Source organism: Cherax quadricarinatus, chromosome 13 (genome assembly GCF_038502225.1).
Source record: "Cherax quadricarinatus isolate ZL_2023a chromosome 13, ASM3850222v1, whole genome shotgun sequence".
Taxonomy (NCBI): Eukaryota; Metazoa; Arthropoda; class Malacostraca; order Decapoda; family Parastacidae; genus Cherax; species Cherax quadricarinatus.
In genome coordinates, this window is record NC_091304.1 from 14,167,576 (window position 1) to 14,188,442 (window position 20,867).

The 20,867-nt window shown below is 38.5% G+C and overlaps 1 protein-coding gene across 4 annotated transcripts in view; it reads left to right on the forward strand.

Moving 5' to 3' along the window:
* LOC128688603 (uncharacterized) overlaps positions 1-20,867 on the forward strand; it is a 44,399-nt gene that overhangs the window by 154 nt on the left and 23,378 nt on the right. Inside the window, exons 2-5 of one of the 4 annotated variants that reach the window (XM_053776501.2) lie at positions 223-313; positions 6,992-7,066; positions 8,378-8,605; positions 14,005-14,532. In XM_053776501.2, coding sequence (XP_053632476.2) covers positions 6,998-7,066; positions 8,378-8,605; positions 14,005-14,532 — 825 coding nt within the window. In that variant the 5' untranslated portion in view covers positions 223-313; positions 6,992-6,997. Of the gene's footprint in view, positions 1-8; positions 186-222; positions 314-6,991; positions 7,067-8,377; positions 8,606-14,004; positions 14,533-20,867 lie in introns of those variants that run through there. The other 3 variants (XM_053776500.2, XM_053776499.2, XM_053776502.2) reach the window with 3 other exon arrangements.

Here is a 20,867-nt window from a genome sequence, read left to right on the forward strand (position 1 = left end):
GAGTTGACTCAGTGGTGATCCACGTGCCACATCTTACCCTTACATCTAACTTTCCGGTCGTTAACTTTCTTGGTCTGCTTTATTCAGCTTTAATTTGCAAATGGCCTTTTTTTTAAATCACTTTTAAAGCACTGTGATGTTTACGCCCAGACCAAGAACTTGATTATTGTGTGCTCTAACTGATGGTAAATTATTCACATTTTTACCTACATTTATTTCCAGTGAATCCCGTTCGGGACTTGGCTTATGAAGAATTGTTACTTATCTTGAAAGGTACTGAGAGTCTTGTGATAACCAGTACATCATTAGACAGGTAATAATCAATAATCTTATCTACTAAGTTTACGTATTTAAGTGTTTATGATGGATGAATTTGATATATACCGTATTTGCTGGTTTGTTTTTCTTTAACACTGTATACAGTGTTTAACATTATATACAGTCAGTTTATTTCTGTGCATGTTTGCATTGTTGAAAAAGTTGTGTCAAAAAATGATGACGGGATGTAAGAACATAAGAATGAACACTTCGGTAGGCCTATTGGCTTATGCCAATGATAGGCCTATTGGCTTATGCCAATAGGCCTACCACTACTTAGAGTTGGTAAGACACATATTCAATTCAATTCAATTCAAAGTTTATTCTCTATAAAGATTACAATGTTGAATTTACAGAATTTGGTTGTTGTGTGGTTTACATGTAGTTAAATAATGATTACAGAGTGTACCACTAGAACGCCTAGCATGGCTAGGCATTTCGGGCAGACTTAGTTTAATTCTTTATTTTAAAATATTACAAATTATGAGGCAACAGTTACCAACCTGTCCTTACTAACCTGTCGGTATTGTATACCATTTTTGTGGCTTAGCGCTTCTTTTTTATTATAATAATAATATATACCATTTTGATATTCTACTGATGATGATTGTGAGTTTACTCCATTCATCTACAACATTGTTGCCAAACAAGCACTTTTCTGTACCTTTCTAAATTTAAATTTGTCCAACTTGAATTCATTGCCGTAACTTACGTCATAGATACTTTCAGCATGTTATTTATACCCCCTTATTTCTGTTTTCCACTGGGACACTTCAGTCATATATCGAGTACTACATTATTCCAGAGTACAGATTTGGTGCCTTCTGTCTTGTCTTCATAGGAATGATTTCTTATATATGGAATCAATATTGTCATCCTGCTCTATATATTTTTCAGTGCATTTATGTCCATTCTGTGGTAATGAGACTAGAATTGAGCAGTGTTAATAAAAATAAGGCTTATTGTACCAAAGACATAAAATTGAAGCATAGCCTTAGGACTGCTATGATATAAACTTACTGATGTGTAGACAAGAATTCTGTTGGCTTTGTTTCTATCACTTAATGTTCTCTTATATTTAAATTTCTGCCAACTAGAATTTTTAAGTCTTTCTCACATTCAATTTATCTAAGTACTCTGTTATTTACATAGCTTATAAGTAGACTCAGTTTTTAGCAAGCCGCTAACCAGACTGAGAGTCGAAGATCAAAATTAATTTTTTATGAGAGAGCCACAGAATTTGGTTAACACAAGCCTATCCGATGTTATCCTGACGCCAAATGACTTCGAACAGGCGATAAATGACATGCCCATGCACTCTGCCCCAGGGCCAGACTCGTGGAACTCCGTGTTCATCAAAAACTGCAAGAAGCCCCTATCACGAGCCTTTACCATCCTATGGAGAGGGAGCATGGACACGGGGGTCGTCCCACAGTTACTAGTAAAAACAACAGACATAGCCCCACTCCACAAAGGGGGCAGTAAAGTAACAGCAAAGAACTACAGACCGATAGCACTAACATCCCATATCATAAAAATCTTTGAAAGGGTCCTAAGAAGCAAGATCACCACTCATCTAGAAACCCATCAGTTACACAACCCAGGGCAACATGGGTTTAGAACAGGTCGCTCCTGTATGTCTCAACTATTGGATCACTATGACAAGGTCCTAGATGCACTAGAAGACAAAAAGAATGCAGATGTAATATATACAGACTTTGCAAAAGCCTTCGACAAGTGTGACCATGGCGTAATAGCGCACAAAATGTGTGCTAAAGGAATAACAGGAAAAGTCGGTCGATGGATCTATAATTTCCTCACTAACAGAACACAGAGAGTAGTAGTCAACAGAGTAAAGTCCGAGGCAGCTACGGTGAAAAGCTGTTCCACAAGGCACAGTACTCGCTCCCATCTTGTTCCTCATCCTCATATCTGACATAGACAAGGATGTCAGCCACAGCACCGTGTCTTCCTTTGCAGATGACACCCGAATCTGCATGACAGTGTCTTCCATTGCAGACACTGCAAGGCTCTAGGCGGACATCAACCAAATCTTTCAGTGGGCTTCAGAAAACAATATGAAGTTCAACGATGAGAAATTTCAGTTACTCAGATATGGTAAACATGAGGAAATTAAATCTTCATCAGAGTACAAAACAAATTCCAGCCACAAAATAGAGCGAAACACCAACGTCAAAGACCTGGGAGTGATCATGTCGGAGGATCTCACCTTCAAGGACCATAACATTGTATCAATCGCATCTGCTAGAAAAATGACAGGATGGATAATGAGAACCTTCAAAACTAGGGAGGCCAAGCCCATGATGACACTCTTCATGTCACCTGTTATATCTAGGCTGGAATATTGCTGCACATTAACAGCACCTTTCAAGGCAGGTGAAATTGCTGACCTAGAAAATGTACAGAGAACCTTCACGGCGCACATAACCGAGATAAAACACCTCAATTACTGGGAGCGCTTGAGGTTCCTAAACCTGTATTCCCTGGAATGCAGGCGGGAGAGATACATGATTATATACACCTGGAAAATCCTAGAGAGACTAATACCGAACTTGCACACAAAAATCACTCACTACGAAAGCAAAAGACTTGGCAGACGATGCAACATCCCCCCAGTGAAAAGCAGGGGTGTCACTAGCACGTTAAGAGACCATACAATAAATGTCAGGGGCCCGAGACTGTTCAACTGCCTCCCAGCATACATAAGGGGGATTACCAACAGACCCCTGGCAGTCTTCAAGCTGGCACTGGACAAGCACCTAAAGTCGGTTCCTGACCAGCCGGGCTGTGGCTCGTACGTTGGTTTGCGTGCAGCCAGCAGTAACAGCCTGGTTGATCAGGCTCTGATCCACCAGGAGGCCTGGTCACAGACCAGGCCACGGGGGCATTGAGCCCCGGAACTCTCTCCAGGTAAACTAGTTATTTTCTTAGGGTTAGAACCTTACATATGTCATCAAGTTAGCTGATGCCTTATTCTAGCATCATTGGCAGACTTACTTGAGTGATTGTTTATTCTTTCAGCTTTATTGTTTACATAATTGTGAACAAAAATGGGTCCCATTGCTGACCTCTATGGCACACCATTGGCAATAGGTTTCCATTCTGATTTCTTCCCATTTATACACACAGTTGCCTATCTGGCAGTGACTCAACCCAGGAGATAATTTGACCTATACCATGTGCAGCTGCTTCCTCATCAGTTTCCTGTGTGAGACTTCCTCAGAGGCCTAACTAAAGGCATATAAACAATGTTGTATACTTGTATTCTTTATTTTGGCCTATTGTCTCAAATAGCTTATTGGAAAAAAGGTTAGTAAAAAGACTGCTGCCTTGTAAAACCATGTTGAGATTCGTTGATCAAATTATGTCTTTCATAGTGGCTTTGAATTACATTTGCAATTAATGATCCCATCATCTTTCCCCCACAATTGAAGTTAGGCTGATTAGCATAATTGGAAGCTAATGACCTGTCTCATCTTGCAGATGGGTATCGCATTTACCATTTTCCACATCCTGTACAATACATGTTTGTAGTGATCTGTTGAAGAGAGTGGCTAATGATTTGCCAAGTTCCTCTTTACATCATTTAGAATCCTTTGAAAAAACTAGCCAGCACTGGCTGATATATTTAGTTTCAATCAATTATGTTGTCTGAGGACCATAAGATAAGATTTGGTTGGATTTTTAACCTGGAGGGTTAGTCATGCAGCATAACCCAAGTCAGTGTGTCATCGATGACTGTCTTGACTTTCCATAAGGGCTGGTGACTATCTTATTTCCATTTGAGGCCATTTTGCTATTTTTGGTTTCAGTAGATAGAATGAAAGACATATTAGTGAAGTTGAGAAGTTTTATGGTAAGTTTAGGACTGGAAATGGCCTGAAATAGATGTTAAAATGGGGGAAACTCAATTTTGGGCAATTTTCTCGGGGATGGGTAGGGATTCCTCTTACCTTCCTGGTTTGTTTTACGAATTTTTATTGGGCCAGCTTTGGTTACTGGGACAGTTACTGGGGCTCATTCAAGCTATATTCTTTATTGTTCTATTTAATTATTTTTACTGAAAGTGTCCATGTGGCAATTTGAAAGTGTCCTAGTTTCATGATAGTCCTGAAAATATAAAAATTTAAATAAATATTCTTTTTATGTTGCAACCCTCATGCATACACAGTAAGGTGTTACAGTTGAGTGCACACGATTATGAATAGGTTAGTTGAGTTTTGTGTAATGTCTAAATTATGAAAATTCATCATTTTTCTTTTTTTTTAATAAAGGCCAGTAAAAAAAAATATTTTGAGAGGAATTTTGACGAGTCTCAATCTGGAATTAACCCTTAAACGGTCCAAACGTATATGTACGTTCACTCGCGTAGCACCCCAAATTTTTTGAGGAAAAAAGAAATCTTTTCTTTTAAAAGGAAAAAAGAGCATATGGTACCCAGGCATCCCCAATTATTTTAATATGGAACACAGTGAGTGCACACACCCATTCTCTCATGTCTAGGTGACTCAGGCTTATTGTGGCAATGTTGAGTGAATGACAAAGAAAACGTATATATACGTTTGGGGCGCTACGCGCGTGAACGTATATATACGTTTGGACCGTTTAAGGGTTAAAGAACAATTACTTTTTATATAACATCAAAGAATTTTTATGATTCTTCAATAAATATTGAAGCTACACAAGCAAATATCCAAATAACATACTTCCAGGATAGTTGCAGATGAAGAAATAAATCCCTGGTAATCTATTTTGCATCTTCAAATGGCTATAATTTTTCTTCAGGCCACCCATTTTTGCTTCAGACAGTTAATAATGATTTTTATTCATTAAAACCAAAAAATTGAGAAATAATGGAAGAATTATCCACAAAACACCAAAACAATGTTAAAAAAATAATAATACTGCACTAAGATTTTGTCACAAAATTGTATTCCGGCAAAAATAGTTTCTGATGACTTGGCTCAGAAAAATCATAGAAACAAATTTTAAGCACCAGAATATTCCTTGAATTATGCTCTTAGTTTTTGAAAGAAAAAAAAAATTAATATTTTTTAAAATAATTTTATTCTACCCAGGAATGAGCTGCTTCCCCTCCCCCCCAACACACACACCCCAGTCCAAACATTTTGAAGTTTTTGGTGTCATCATTATTAAAATTCCCTCTTTAACCATTTTAGAAGATAAAATAATTATTTTTTTATTTCTTCAGATTTGTAGACACAGAAGGGGGGCTTTCAATTTAGGGACAGTTTAGCCCTTTTACTGTCGCGGCCGTATATATACGTCTTACGAGGTACCGTGTTTGACGTATATATACTCATAAATTCTAGCGGCTTCAAATCAAGCAGGAGAAAGCTGGTAGGCCCACATGTGAGAGAATGGGTCTGTGTGGTCAGTGTGCACCATATAAAAAAAATCCTGGAGCGCACAGTGCATAATGAGGAAAAAAAACTCCGACCGTTTTTTTTTTAATTAAAATGCCGACTTTGTGGTCTATTTTCGTATAGTATTTATGGTTGTATTCTCGTTTTCTTGGTCTCATTTGATAGAGTTCAAAACATATTATAGAAATAGAGGTGATTTTGATTGATTTTACTATAAAAAGAACCTGGAAATAGAGCTCAAAGTAGGGGAAAGTTTGATTTTTGCCAATGTTCAAAAGTAAACAAATGTCATTGTCCAATAAATGTCCAACTAGCCATTCTAATATGCAGTCATGAATGGGTTGATGTTATTTATACAATTATTACAGTATTGCAGTAGTCTGCATAATAGTAAGTCTTCTATTTTTTGTTTGAATAAAAATTCAAAATAGAAAGCAAGAGTAATATCAGAGGGGCCTGGAGACATGACTGATGAACAAAGAAAATGTTATTTTAGAGCCAGGAATGTCTGCATTGTTCATTCTAGACCTTATTTTGAAATTGGCATATTTTTTAATTTTCGTGAAATTGGCAAAATTGCAAATTTCTGACCACATTATTGGGTAGTTGAAATCGGCAAATGGGCAGTTTCTTGTACTCAATCGATAGAAAAAATGGAGTTCTAAAGAAATAGCTATGAGTTTGGGCGACTGGAACAACAGAATTAGCTGAAAATAGGGCTCAAGGTGGGCAAAACCGCCAATTTTTAAATATCACCGAGGTCGCTAACTTCGCGAGAGCGTAATTCCGTCAGTTTTCCATCAAATTTCGTTGTTTTGGTGTCATTACAATCGGGAAAAGATTCTCTATCATTTCATAAGAAAAATTATTATTATTATTATTATTATTATTATTATTTTTTTTTTTCTTTAAATTTTGCGACACCAGGAGACACCTCAGAATTGGGGGTTGCAACAGTCAAGGGGTTAAAGGTTAAGATTGGTTCTTTATGGTGATGTATGGCTCAATAATAGAGGATTTGGCTTGCAAATAGGACCTGGGTTTGATTTCTAGGCAAGGTAAAACGAAGGTCTCCTTTTGTCTCGCCTTTTGTCACCTAAGAGACTTCTGTCTCCTTTTGTCTCCTGTCATTGTTCATCTAGCAGTAAGTATGTACCTAGGGATTAGTTAACTGTTGTTAAGTATTATGTAATGAGTTTTGTAGTATAATTAATGAATACCCTGGTGTATTTGCTCCATAATTGATTATAATGCATATATTTCAGGTAGACATGGCTGCAGTTAGCACTGAGCAACAGCTTCGTTTCCGTTGGAATGACCACATGCAACATGTGTCTAAGGTTAAGTGTTATTAGGATTTAGATGGCTATGCATTCCTTTCCCATTAAATTTAAGAAATTTTAATCCTATTTAGCATAAGATAATATATTGTGCTTTAAAACAGTGTAAAACTGTAAATAAGAGTCGAGCTTATTTTCAAAAATATTTCCTCAAGTAAGGGTCTCACATTTTTCCATACCATGTCCATAGTTATTATATATAGTGGCCAGTTAATGTTGGTAAGCTTATACACCTCAGTCTCCTTTATGGAACAGTATGGATAAACATCCAAAGAAGCTAAAGAATCTTATACAATGTAGGAGTTAGCACAGCTACTTTTTGCTGATGACGCTGTTCTCCTGGGATATTCTGAGAAGTTCCAAAAGTTGGTACTGTATAAGAATTTGGGAGGATATGTTAAAACAGGAAATTAAAAGTGAGCATGGAAAAAACAAGGTAATGAGTATAATATATAATCTAGGCAATAAAATATTGGATATCAGATTGGAGGGCATATGAAGAAAGCAGATGTGTTAAGGTATTTGGGAGTGGACTGTTGACAGATTGGTCTGAGAGATGAGGCGAACTATAGAATTGATGAGGAGAGAAAAAAAGGTGGATCATGCTGTGAAGCATGTATTTTAAATGTGGGTAGAGTCTGAAGGTAGCGATATTTTGAGGGCAGTGTGGGGTGTGAACATTTTTCAGAGAATTTAGAACTTGGTATTTAAAAAGTGTTACTAAAGGTATTACTCAGAGGGTGGAGGAGGGGTTGTTGAGATGGTTTATACATTTAAAGAGGATGAGCAAAATGGGATCACCAAGAAGATCTGTAAATCAGGAATGGAGAGTTAGGGGTTGTCCCAGGAAGGCTTGAAGGGAAGGGGTAAGGGATTCTTGGACATCCATCATGGCTGTGTTAGATGGGAGTGAGTAGAGGCAAGTGGTTTTTATGATTTGAAGTGGTGTTGGCTTGTAAGCAAAGTAACATTTATCAAGAGATTTAGCAGGACTTAAGTCCTGGAGTGGGAAGTGTGGTGCCTACACTCTGAAGGAGGGGTAGGAATGATGCAGTTCAGAATGTCACCTGAGCTGCGATGTCAACACACTTCTGGTAAGACAGTTATTGAATGAATGACAGTGAAAAGGTTTTCTTATTTTGGGTCACCCTACCTCAGTGGGAGATGGCTGGTGTCTTAAAAATGCATAATCTTGTTTATAAGCTATTTCTATTAGTTAAACTTACTGCATTAAAAGTACTTTTACAAACTTAGTGTATGGAAGTTTATTTTGTCTTATCATTCATGCTAATAACTGAATCTTTACAACAGATCCTTACACTACAGAGGTTGGAGGAACATTTTTGTGATGTCACACTGGTTACTGAAGATGGTTTTGTTATGAAAGCCCATCAAGCTATCTTAGCTTCCACCTCTGCATATTTTCAAAGAGTGCTGTCAGAAGTGACTTCAGATCAATATCCAATGATAGTTCTACGAGGAGCCAGTTTCCGTGAAATGAGCTGTCTGTTAGACTACATGTACCAAGGGAACACCCAGGTAAGCATTTATTGTCATAAAAGGTTGTTAATTTACTTAGCTCTTTCACTTTCTCTTACATACATCTACATTATTGACACCAACATCACTGACGTAGATCCAACTTTTAAGCACAGGTTTCTCAGATATGCTGTGAGTGGTAAATTTTGATCTAGACATGAGAGAGAGGGTCTGTGTGGTGAGTGCATATAAAAAATAATCCTGCCCCATGCAGTGCATAATGGGAAAAGGAAACATCTGACTTTGTGTTTTTCATATGGTGATTTTGAGGTGCTTTTTAGAATGGTTTTATTGCTCTTGATAGAGCTTAATCAAGTTCTACCCAGACTGAAACATCTGTGGTCAAGGTTTGCTGTGCACAAAGTCTTTTTCTACCATACTTGTCAGTAATACTTGACATTCTATATTCTGTACTCTTAGCAAGGTGTAGTTGCTTCAAAGAATATGCTTATAAAATAAGGTATAATAAAACCTTGATATAACATACTTTTTTTTTTTTTTCAACAAGTCGGTCGTCTCCCACCGAGGCAGGGTGACCCAAAAAAAAGAAAGAAAAAGAAAATGTGAAAAATTCACTTGGGAAATCATATTTTTAACTCCTTCATTGTCAGTGTTTATTGCATTATAACTAAATTGTGTGAATAGTACTATAATAGCTATACAGTAGAATACTTGAGTACGCTTGTACTATATTTTAACATTCTGATTTAATGGACACTTTGACAGTTCTCTCCCATTGTGGTAGTCTGTTAAATGGGGGTATAAGTACTGTATTTTACAGCATCGAAGACAATTTTTTTTCCAAATTTAAGCCTCGAAAATTTACCCAGAATCTTGGAGGTTAAAGCAGTTTTTTTTTTTAGCCAGCAGGAATTGGGGGATGGGGGGAGGGCATCCTCGACACTGGAGCGTCTTGTTCTCCATAAGATATGGTAACTGTAGCGAGGAATGGTAATGAAAAATCTCTTCTATGGAGGAAGGGGAAGGGGTTTTGATTGCAAGAATTGGAGCTTCCCTCCATTTCCTCAGCTTGAGTCTAATTACCTTTTATTCTCCTGGCACTATATGGCCTTGATGGGTTTAGCACTTTTCCAGTACATAATTGTAATAATAATAATTCTCTTCCATAGAGTCTCTGCTAAAATAATCAAGTTCTTTGTTAAGAGCTGTCATTCTTTCAAAATTTTGAAGGAACACGCTAATGCGCTGCTTACAGTGACCTTCAAAGTTTAAGTTCTTAAGAAATTTGTTGATCATCCATGACTTTTTTATTAATTATTTTGTAAAAAGTGATTTTACCCATAGAGTATCTAAATGTAAGAGATTTTAGTAAGACGCTGGTCAAATGAGCTATGATATTAATCTGTTCCAGAAGACATTGTGCCTAAAAGCTATTATAACTCAAGCCCTAAAATACATGGTATTATTGTAAATTCGTTCAAAGGTGCCAGAGTACCCACTTTGCCCTTGTGTACTTTTTTCTGTTTAAGCACTAGAGTTTTCTGAATACTAAACAAGCATTGGGTTCGGCTTGAAATCCAGAGTAATTGACACCCAGCAGCAGAGTAAGCCTATGTTTCATAGGCTTATGTCCAGGCAAAGTGACAGGACAGGGCAAAGGGGACAGGGAATGCTAGGGAAGGAAAGGAAGGTCAGAGCTGGCAAGGTAGGGCAGACCAGACCAGGGCAAGGCAGGCAGCCAACCACAGCAGGCAGGGTATGACAGGACAAGACAGGTCAGGCAGGACAGGCCAGAGCAGGCTGGGCAGGACAGGTTGGAGCAGGCTGGGCAGGCCAGGCAGGACAGGCCAGAGCAGGCTTTGCAGGACAGGCTGGAGCAGGCTGGGCAGGACAGGCTAGAGCAGGCTGGGCAGGACAGGCTAGAGCAGGCTGGGCAGGACAGGCCAAGCTAGGCCAGGGCAGAGCAGGCAGGACAGAACAGGTTTAGTCAAGCAGGCAGGCAGAGATTGGTCAAGAATTGTAGATTTAATGTTTACACTACCTACATCTGATACACGACCAATCTTACTCCCTTCTACTCTTCCCTCATTCCCACCACTCCCCATATCTTCCACTACCATTACTCCATTTAAGGCAGGCAAGCAGGCAGTCAGTGCAGGGTAGGCCAGGCTAGGCCAGAGCAAGCAGGACAGGACAGGGTTGGGCAAGCAGGCAGGCAGAGATTGGTAAAAAATTGTTGGCTTAGTATTTACTCTTGTTATTGCAATACATATTTACATTTGTCACAATATTTACGCTTGTTGTTGCAGCCTCCCACTGCCAGTGTCTGGCATATACACTCTCCCTCCCTCCTTGCCTTCCTTTCTTCCATCCTCTCTTACTCCCACCACCACTTACTCCAACCCCCTCCCCCTCCATCCCAGTCTCCTCTAATACATCCTCTACCATCAGTCTATTTAAGAACTTTTCATCATTGTGTCTTGTCTCTGGGCTGAGGCCCACCCATGCTTGCCAACCATCGTACGCATGTCCTGTCTCAAATTTTTTATTGCATCTCAAAACTAAATTCCTTGGGGTAAATTGTAACTCAAAATTATTATAATTCAAGACAATCAACTCGAGGACCAATGTATATTGCAATAGCAACATTGTCATTTTATTTTCTCATTCCTAGAATAGCATTTTGAAAAAAAAAAATATATTAATCATTTTGAAGGATCAGCTTTACCAATGAAAAATAGTGAATGGATGATATTGCACAATGGCTATTGTTGATTTAAACCAGTGGTTCCCAAACTTTTTCAGGCTGCCACCCCCTAGGCTCCCAGGCCACATCCCTAGCACCCCCACATGCCTCTCTCTTGGTATTAAGTTTACTGCAAATTCAAAACAACTAATCTAACACTGTAAACAAGTATATTGATTTCACAAATAAATATTAACATAGTAAACCAATTCATTTAACAATATGAAAGGGTAGAGTTACATCTCATCTCTAACTACATTGTCTATACAATTTTAATGAGATGGATATGCTTGAGGGTTCTAAGAAGAAGTCTTAGATCCCTGTGTCCATTAATTTTTAGTTTATTTCTTTGCTTGGAAAGAAGCTTGACAACTGCACTGAAGCCTCTCTCTACTAAATATGATGTTGGGAAGGCAATAAAGTACATCTTGACTTCGTTCCACAGTGCACGGTAGCAGTCAGAAATGTTTTTGTGTAACCAACAATTTTTATATGATTTTTTGAACTTTGACCTCAGCTCAGTGTCATTTTGGAGTGAAATCAGTTCTTCATCCTCCATTCCTATTTCCTATACACAAATAACCCGCACATAGAAGAGAGGAGCTTACAACAGCGTTTCAGTCCGACTTGGACCATTTACAAAGTTGTAAGCTCCTCTCTTCTCTGTGCAGGTTATTTGTGTATTCTTTCAGTCATGGTATTGTGCCTTGTTTTGTTATTTATTCCTATTTCCTCATTGCTGGTATCTAGGATTAGACTGATCACCCAGTCTAGTACTATTTTAAGTAAAACAAGATCCTGAAATCTGCTAGATATGTCTCTTAGCAGCTCATTCAGGTGTACACAATACGTACACTTGAAGGTCATCAATGTTACGTTTGAATAACTGTAACCCGGACAGAAAAGTGGAAGAATTTAACTGTTCAACAACTTTCAGACTTTTAACTCCAACTTCGGCCAACAAAATAAAATGAAACTATTGTGTATAACTCTGTTAATTTTATTCTATATAAAACACTTAATGTTACTTAAGTGTTCTTGACTTAGCTTTTTGCATATAGATTTTATAAAGCAAATGCTCCCTTGGTTCTGATACCACACTGCTGTGCGTCCCCCCGGCCTTTCCAGTGCTCCCGGGGGGACAGTACCACCCACTTTGGGAATCACTGATATAAACTGAAAGGATTTGAAAATAGCATTTAACCCTTTGACTGTCGAGACCCCTGCTCACAAACTTGCTCTGTGTTAAAGAATTTAAAAAAAAAAAACTTATGAAATGATAGACAATCTTTTCCTGGTGGTAATGATTAAAAAAGTATGAAATTTGATGGAAAACTTACGGAGTTACGCTCTTGAGAAGTTAGCAATCTCGGCGATATTTACGCATCAGCAATTTTACCTACTTTGATCCCTATTTTCGGCCAATTCCATTGTTCCAGTCCACCAAACTTGTAGCTGTTTCTTTAGAACTCCATTTGTTCTATTGATTGAGTACAAGAAACTGCCCATTTACTGATTTCAACTACCCAATAAAGTGGTCAGAAATTGGCAACTTGGCCAATTTCACACAAATTAAAAAAGATGCCAATTTCAAAAAAGGGTCCAGAATGAACAATGCAGACATTCCTGGCACTAAAGTAACATTTTCTCTTCATCAGTCACGTCTCCAGGCCCCACTTATATTACTCTTGCTTTCTGTTTTGAATTTTTATCACACAAAAAACAGATTTACTGTTATGCAGATTACTGCATTACTGTAATAATTGTATAAATAATGTCAACCTGTTTGTGACTGCGTATTAGAATGGCTAGTTGGGCACTTATTGGACAGTGATGTCATTTGTTTACTCTTGAACATCGGCAAAAATCAAACATTTCCGCTACTTTGAGCTCAATTTCAAGGTCCTTTTCATCATGAAACCAATCTAAATCTTCTCTCTTTCTGTAACATGTCTTCCATTCTATATATATGAGACCAAGAAAACGAGAATACAACCATAAATACTATACGAAAATACACCTCAAAGTCAGCATTTTAATCCAAAAACACGGTTGAAGTTTTTTTCTAGTTATGCACTGCATGCTGCAGGATTTTTTTTATACTGTGCATCCTGACCACACAAACCCATTCTTTCACATGTGGGCTTACCAGCTTTCTCTCACTTGATTTGAAGCCACTAGGATTTTGGAGTATAAATATGCCAAAAACACTGGCTCGTAAGACATATACACCTGCCATCCGACTTACAACCTGCTCGACTTATGATCACTCGACTAAGGACCGTGTTTTTTATGCCAAATTTCTGGGAAATAAACAACTATTTGTGTTGTACACAGTGTTTATCCTAAGCCTTACAGTATAAAATACAGTACTAACAGGATAAAAAGTAAAGTAAAACATGAAATACCAAAATAAAACAATAAAATAAAGTCATTACAAAAATGTTATGTTGATATTCAGTAGTAAAGTTCGACTTACGACCATTTCGACTTATGACCGGTTTCTCGGAACTGAACTCAGTCGTAAGTCGGATGGTAGGTGTATATGCGTCAGAAACAGTCAAAGGGTTAAAATGTTCATTACTAATGTATACTACTAATGTACATGACGGTATATTGTTTACTGCATATGTATAAATGTGCAGTGTATATAATAGTATATACTATATGTATTTAAATTTTTGTTTTGCAGGTGGATCATAGCCTCATGGAGAGAGTATTGGAAGTAGCAGATATGTTAGAGGTGAAAGGTTTATCAAGAATACGATCCAATATATCTATAAAAAAATTTATGGGTACTGCTGCCTCTCCAAATACTAACTCTAAAACATCTCCACTAAATGTGCCTTGCACGGATAACCCAAGAGGTAGTACCAAATCACCTGAGGACCAGTTTTACTGTGGAAACCAAGTAGATACCAGAATCACAGATACAGAGAGCACACAAATGAAGTTGACAAGCAGTGCATGTGACAGTAGAGGAACCAGAGACACACAACACCTGCCAGGAGATGGACCACCTATTTCTCATACACAACCTGTACTGCATACCTCACAACATGAAGTTGAACCTCAAGATGATGATGATATGACTCAAACATCAGGCATTGACTTGTCAATGGCTAAGAATGAACCATGGTCACCACGGGAAGGAGATGCTCTGTCTGGTCAAAAAGAAGACAGTGGTGATGAATCTCCTTCAAAGAAGAAGAAGAAACATGTAAGACATTTTAACTTTTTTGACTTTATAATAGTGTTTGGCTTTTAGTAAGATCAAAATAATTTAGTATATTGAGAGAATAATTTAGGTATACAAGGGGAAAAATGCTGTAGTACACGATGGTGAGGTGGGGACAATGAAAAAATTACAGAGCATTGAAATGAGTAGTAAAACTGGTGTGGGTTGAGAAGAAGGTACAAGTATATTGTACCAAGACAAGTGGGCCACAAGCACTGAGGATGTATGTGTGAGAATAAGTGATGGTATGGGTATATACCCTCAATCTTGCACCCTTAGGACCAAAACAGGGAGCCAGTTTTCAGGGAAATATTTAGAGAATGTACAGGATGTAGATTAAATATATATATTATATTTTTTATTTACTTACCCCCTTATCCTTAACTCTGCTTTCAAATGTTACGTTGGGGTAAGTTAGGAAAATTACATCTAGTTTGAGGTTAAGCTTACATAACAGGTCTCTGCTGAAATATCTTGTGTGGATGCCACTGGTTAGATCACAAACATGAAAATAGAAATAGAAAAAATATGTGGCACTGATATTATTGCCAAAAGAAGGAAACCCACTAGAGTGGAGAGAAACTGAGTTCTTCTATAATGGGAAAACCTAGCCAACACTTTTGAGCTACTTTCTTTAGTACATTTTTGCTTCTGTTTGATCAGGATATCTTGTATCCTATAAATTGGCATACTGGTAATTTTGTTATACTGGTATGACATTTTTTCACTCAAAATCAATAATTAAAGTGCCCATACAAACTTAAACATTCAACTATGGACACAGCTTTTAACCCTTCCACTGTCCAGACCCCTGAAATTAATATTGCTCTCAGCGTCCACTGGGAGCAGTACTAATTCTCTACCATTTTTTCTGAAATGGTAGAGAATCCTTTTCTGAAGGTAATGATGCCAAAAGTACGAAATTTGATGGAAAACTACGGAATTACACAGGTGTGAAGTGGTCTGGGTACAATTTACACCAGTGATTTCGCTGACTTTGATTTCTATTTTAAGTCTGATTCAATAGTCCCTTTGACCAAATTCTTAGCTATTTCACTGGTATGCCTTCCATTCTATTGATTGGGCAGAAAAAACCGCCCATTCAACTATTACAACTACCCTATAAAGTGTACAGAAGGCGGTAATTTGGCCAGTTTTACACAGTTTAAAAATAGTGTAAAATGAACAATGTAGACATTCCTGGCACTAACACATTTTTTCTCCTCATTAATCACATCTCCATTTGCCTTCCGTTTTGAATTATCACACAAAAATAGAAAATTTACTCAGTTTCCCAGAAAATGAAATATAACCAGGAATGATTGGTCATTGTTTAGAGCAACCCAGTAATTAATCAGACCTATTAAAAATCCATTTAATAGACCAGGGGTGTATGGGGCGCCTCACCCAGTCTCAGGAAAATTGGCAAAAATTGAATATTTCTGCTACTTTTAAGCCCAATTTCAGGTTACTTCTGCTCCTGAAACCAGTCAAAATCATCACTGTTTCAGTAGTATGTCTTCTGTTTCATCAAATGATACCAAGGAAGGCAATAAAACTGGAAATCATCCTAGAAAACACCTAAGAGTTGCTATTTTACACCAAACTCATGGTCAGAGTTTTGCTTTTCCCATCCTATCCTATTGGGCATGCCTTTTTATTTCTTTTTTACACTGAACACTCATTGTGCAGACCCATTCTCTCATATCTGGGCCAAAATTTACCGCTCACAGCTTATGTGAGTGAGATGAGTTAATGATGTAAAACTGTGTGAGGGACCCTCGCCTCAGTGACATAGTTCTAAATGATGGCCACTGAAAGGATTAATGTTTTTCACCTTGGTCATCACTGTTTTTATCTTTATCCTCAGATGTAACATCATCAACTCATATTCCTCCATCAGTGAGTTTACCTCTTATATCAGTGTCCATTGCTTTCTTCCAAGATTTCTGCAGCATCATGAGACATGCCTTTAGCTTTTTTTTTTTTTCCAACAAAATGTTTCCTCTTTGCACAACAGAAAATACTTTATTTACACTATGAGTCAGTTGAAAGAAAATATAATTTAGGCGCATCTTTAAAGATCACGGTTCGGCAAAATATATTTAGTCCCAACATGTATGATGAACATTGTGCTTTATGTAATAAATTCTACTCTGCTTAATAATAGTCTGATACTCACCAAATTAAAGTCAGAATGAGGCATGTCAATGCTTCATAGGAAAATGTGGAGGAATTTTTGTTTGAGATGAATGACAGAAATGATTTAAAGAAATGTTTGAATCTTGTTTAAATATGATAATGTTAAAAAAAGTTTCATGCTCTTGGAGTACATGTTATGCATAGGCAAGTATCTCCAATTATATTAGTAAAATACAGTATAATGGTACATGATATTGCTGTGCAAGAGTGAGTGAGTGAGAAGACCACACTTCATTTTGTCTACATTTCCTTCTTCATGATTCATTTTGTATCTGTTTCCACCTTTTGTGCTGAAGGTTGCTACCTTTCACATAGGCTCTACCTATTTCTATCTTGTGTTCTGACTTGGCCAGCCTTCACCATGGCTGAAGTGGGCCAGTTTCCTTCATGTGCCCTGAACCTCTTTTTATTTGCTGCTTTGCACAAATGTAACAGGTGACTAAGTGCAGACCCATACCTGTTTATCGCTCATTGAATCCCCGTGCCTTAAAACAGAAAAACAAAATCACTTTGCCTGTTAACTGGTGGTCAGACCAGTCAGCATGGATGACAGAGGAATTATTTGAGGACTGGTTCAATCATCATTTTATTCCTGAAGTCATATTTGGTCTGCACTGCAAGAACCTTGCATTCAAGCTCCTCCTTACCCTTGATAATGTCTTATTCCTCATTATGTGTACTTGTTTTCCCTGATGTGTTTCCCCAAGTATCTAAGTCTTTTGGAGTCTGTTGCACTCTCGTGTGGGAGGTTATAGATGCCAGCACTAGGGCTAGTTAGCCTGCTGGCCCATACTGGCCATGTCTTTCTCAGAACCAAACATTCCCACCCACCTATTTGTCTAACCTTTTCCCAGGGCTACCCAAGAATTTGCTTCATTACATCAGGTACTAATCAAACCCAGCCCTAGTCACTCGTATCAAGATTGATGTACTGAAGAGACTTCAGACTGAGAGGCTGATTACCTCAAACTCCTCATCTTCCAACGTTTTGCCTGCCACTGGCAAGCAAAATGTTTTCAGAATAAAGATACTCAAATGTTGCACAAGTGTCTTATTTATCATCACTCATATATTAGTTACTAAATTCCTGATTGTGCTGGATGTAATGTTGGCCCACAAACACCAGTTGTCTTCGTCAAAGACAATACACCAACGTTCACTATACTTTTTATTACCTTAATACCCAACACGCTTCATTAGCTATTGTAGGAGAAAATATGAGAGAATCATCCTCTGTAATCAAGAGAGACAAAAGATTCTTAGTATGGATGGAAGAATAACATAAATGACACGTGCAACATTTGGGTATCTTTATTCTATAAATGTTTAGCTAGCTATTGGCTTCAGTCCAATACAGAGATGAGTAACTTGAGGTAATCAGTCCCTTAGTCTGGAGTTGATGTGTTCAGGACATCAGTCTTGAAAATAAGTACTTATCGGTTTTTTAAATAATTTATATAAGGAGAAAGTTGATTCCACGTGTCAGAAATCTTTTGTATGAGGATAGGCTGAGGGCACTGGATCGTCACTCTGGAAAGACTTAGCAGAATTAGGGAGAATATGATTGAGGTGTATAAATGGGAGACTCGAATGAAGAAAATATAATTTTTTTTTTTTTCAACAAGTCGGCTGTCTCCCACCGAGGCAGGGTGACCCAAAAAGAAAGAAAATCCCCAAAAAGAAAATGCTTTCACCTCACTCATACATAATCACTGTTTTTGCAGAGGTGCTCAGAATACAACAATTTAGAAGCATATACGTATAAAGATACACAACATATCCCTTCAAACTACCATCTCCAGGACTCCAGCCCGGCTATATGAAAATAACTGGTTTCCCTGAATCCCTTCACTAAATATTACCCTGCTCACACTCCAACAGCTCGTCAGGTTCCAGATACGTACTATTCCTCTCCATTCATTCCTATCTAACACGCTCGTGCACGCTTGCTGGAAGTCTAAGCCCCTCGCCCACAAAACCTCCTTTACCCCCCTCCCTCCAACCTTTTCGAGGATGACCCCTACCCCGCCTTCCTTCCCCTACAGATTTATACTCTCTCTATGTCATTCTACTTTGATCCATTCTCTCTAAATTACCAGACCACCTCAACAACCCCTCTTCAGCCCTCTGACTAATACTTTTATTAACTCCACACTTCCTAATTTCCACACTCCGAATTTTCTGCATAATATTTACACCACACATTGCCCTTAGACAGGACATCTTCACTGCCTCCAACCGCCTCCAAGCTTCACACCCATATAAGAGTGTTGGTACTACTATACTTTCATACATTCCCTTCTTTACCTCCATAGATAACGTTTTTTGTCTCCACGTGTACCTCAACGCACCACTCTCCTTTTTTCCTTCATCAATTCTATGATTAACCTCATCCTTCATAAATCCATCCGCTGACACGTCAACTCACAAACATCTGCAAACATTCACTTCTTCCATATTCCTCCTCCCTAATTTGATATCCAATTTTTCTTTATCTAAATCATTTGATACCCTCATCACCTTACTCTTTTCTATGTTCACTTTCAACTTTCTACCTTTACACACACTCCCAAACTCGTCCACTAACCTTCGCAATTTTTCTTTAGAATCTCCCATAAGCACAGTATCATCAGCAAAAAGTAACTGTGTCAATTCCCATTTTGTATTTGATTCTCCATAATTTAATTCCACCCCTCTCCCAAACACCCTAGCATTTACTTCTTTTACAACCCCATCTATAAATGTATTAAACAACCATGGTGACATTACACATCCCTGTCTAAGACCTACTTTTACCGGGAAGTATTCTCCCTCTCTTCTACACACCCTAACCTGAGCCTCGCTATCCTCATAAAAACTCTTTACAGCATTTAGTAACTTACCACGTATTCCATATACTTGCAACATCTGCCACATTGGTCCCCTATCTACTCTATCATATGCCTTTTCTAAATCTATAAATGCAATAAAAACTTCCCTACCTTTATCTAAATACTGTTCACATATATGCTTCAATGTAAACACTTGATCTACCCATCTCCTACCCACTCTAAAACCTCCTTGCTCATCCGCAATCCTACATTCTGTCTTACCTCTAATTCTTTCAATAATAGCCCTACTGTACACTTTTCCTGGTATTACCTGGAGTTTACCTGGAGAGAGTTCCAGGAGTCAACGCCCCCGTGGCCTGGTCTGTGACCAGGCGGCCTGGTGGATCGAAGCCTGATCAACCAGGCTGTTACTGCTGGCTGCACGCAGTCCAACGTATGAGCCACAGCCCGGCTGGTCAGGTACCGACTTTAGGTGTTTGTCCAGTGCCTGCTTGAAGACAGCCAGGGGTCTATTGGTAATCCCCCTTATGTATGCTGGGAGGCAGTTGAACAGTTTCGGGCCCCTGACACTTATTGTATTGTCTCTTAACGTGCTAGTGACACCCCTGCTTTTCATTGGGGGGATGTTGCATCGTCTGCCGAGTCTTTTCCTTTCAATGTGAGTGATTTTCGTGTGCAAGTTCGGTACTAGTCCCTCTAGGATTTTCCAGGTGTATACAGTGGACCCCCGCATAACGATCAGCTCCCAACTCAACCAGTTATGTAAGTGTATTTTTGTAAGTGCTTTTGTAGGTGTATTTTTGGGGGTCTGAAACGGACTAATCTAATTCACAATATTTCTTATGGGAACAAATTCAGTCTATAACGGCACCCAAACAGACTTCTGGATTGAAATAATATCGTTATGCAGGGGTCCACTGTATAATCATGCGTCTCTCCCGCCTGCGTTCCAGGGAGTACAGGCTCAGGAACTTCAAGCGCTCCCAGTAATTGAGGTGTTTTATCTCTGTTATGCGTGCCGTGAAGGTTCTCTACATTTTCTCCCCTCAAGGGAGGTTCCTTGATGCTGGTGAATGGCTCTTGATCCAGGGAATTGGATCTGTGCTCTGGTTCCCTGAATTGAGTCTGAATACCTTCCATCCCACCCACATGCGCTGTATAATCCTACGGGTTTAGTGCTCCCCCATGATTATGCTTATGCTCTACATTTTCTAGGTCAGCAATTTCACCTGCCTTGAAAGGTGCTGTTAGTGTGCAGCAATATTCCAGCCTAGATAGAACAAG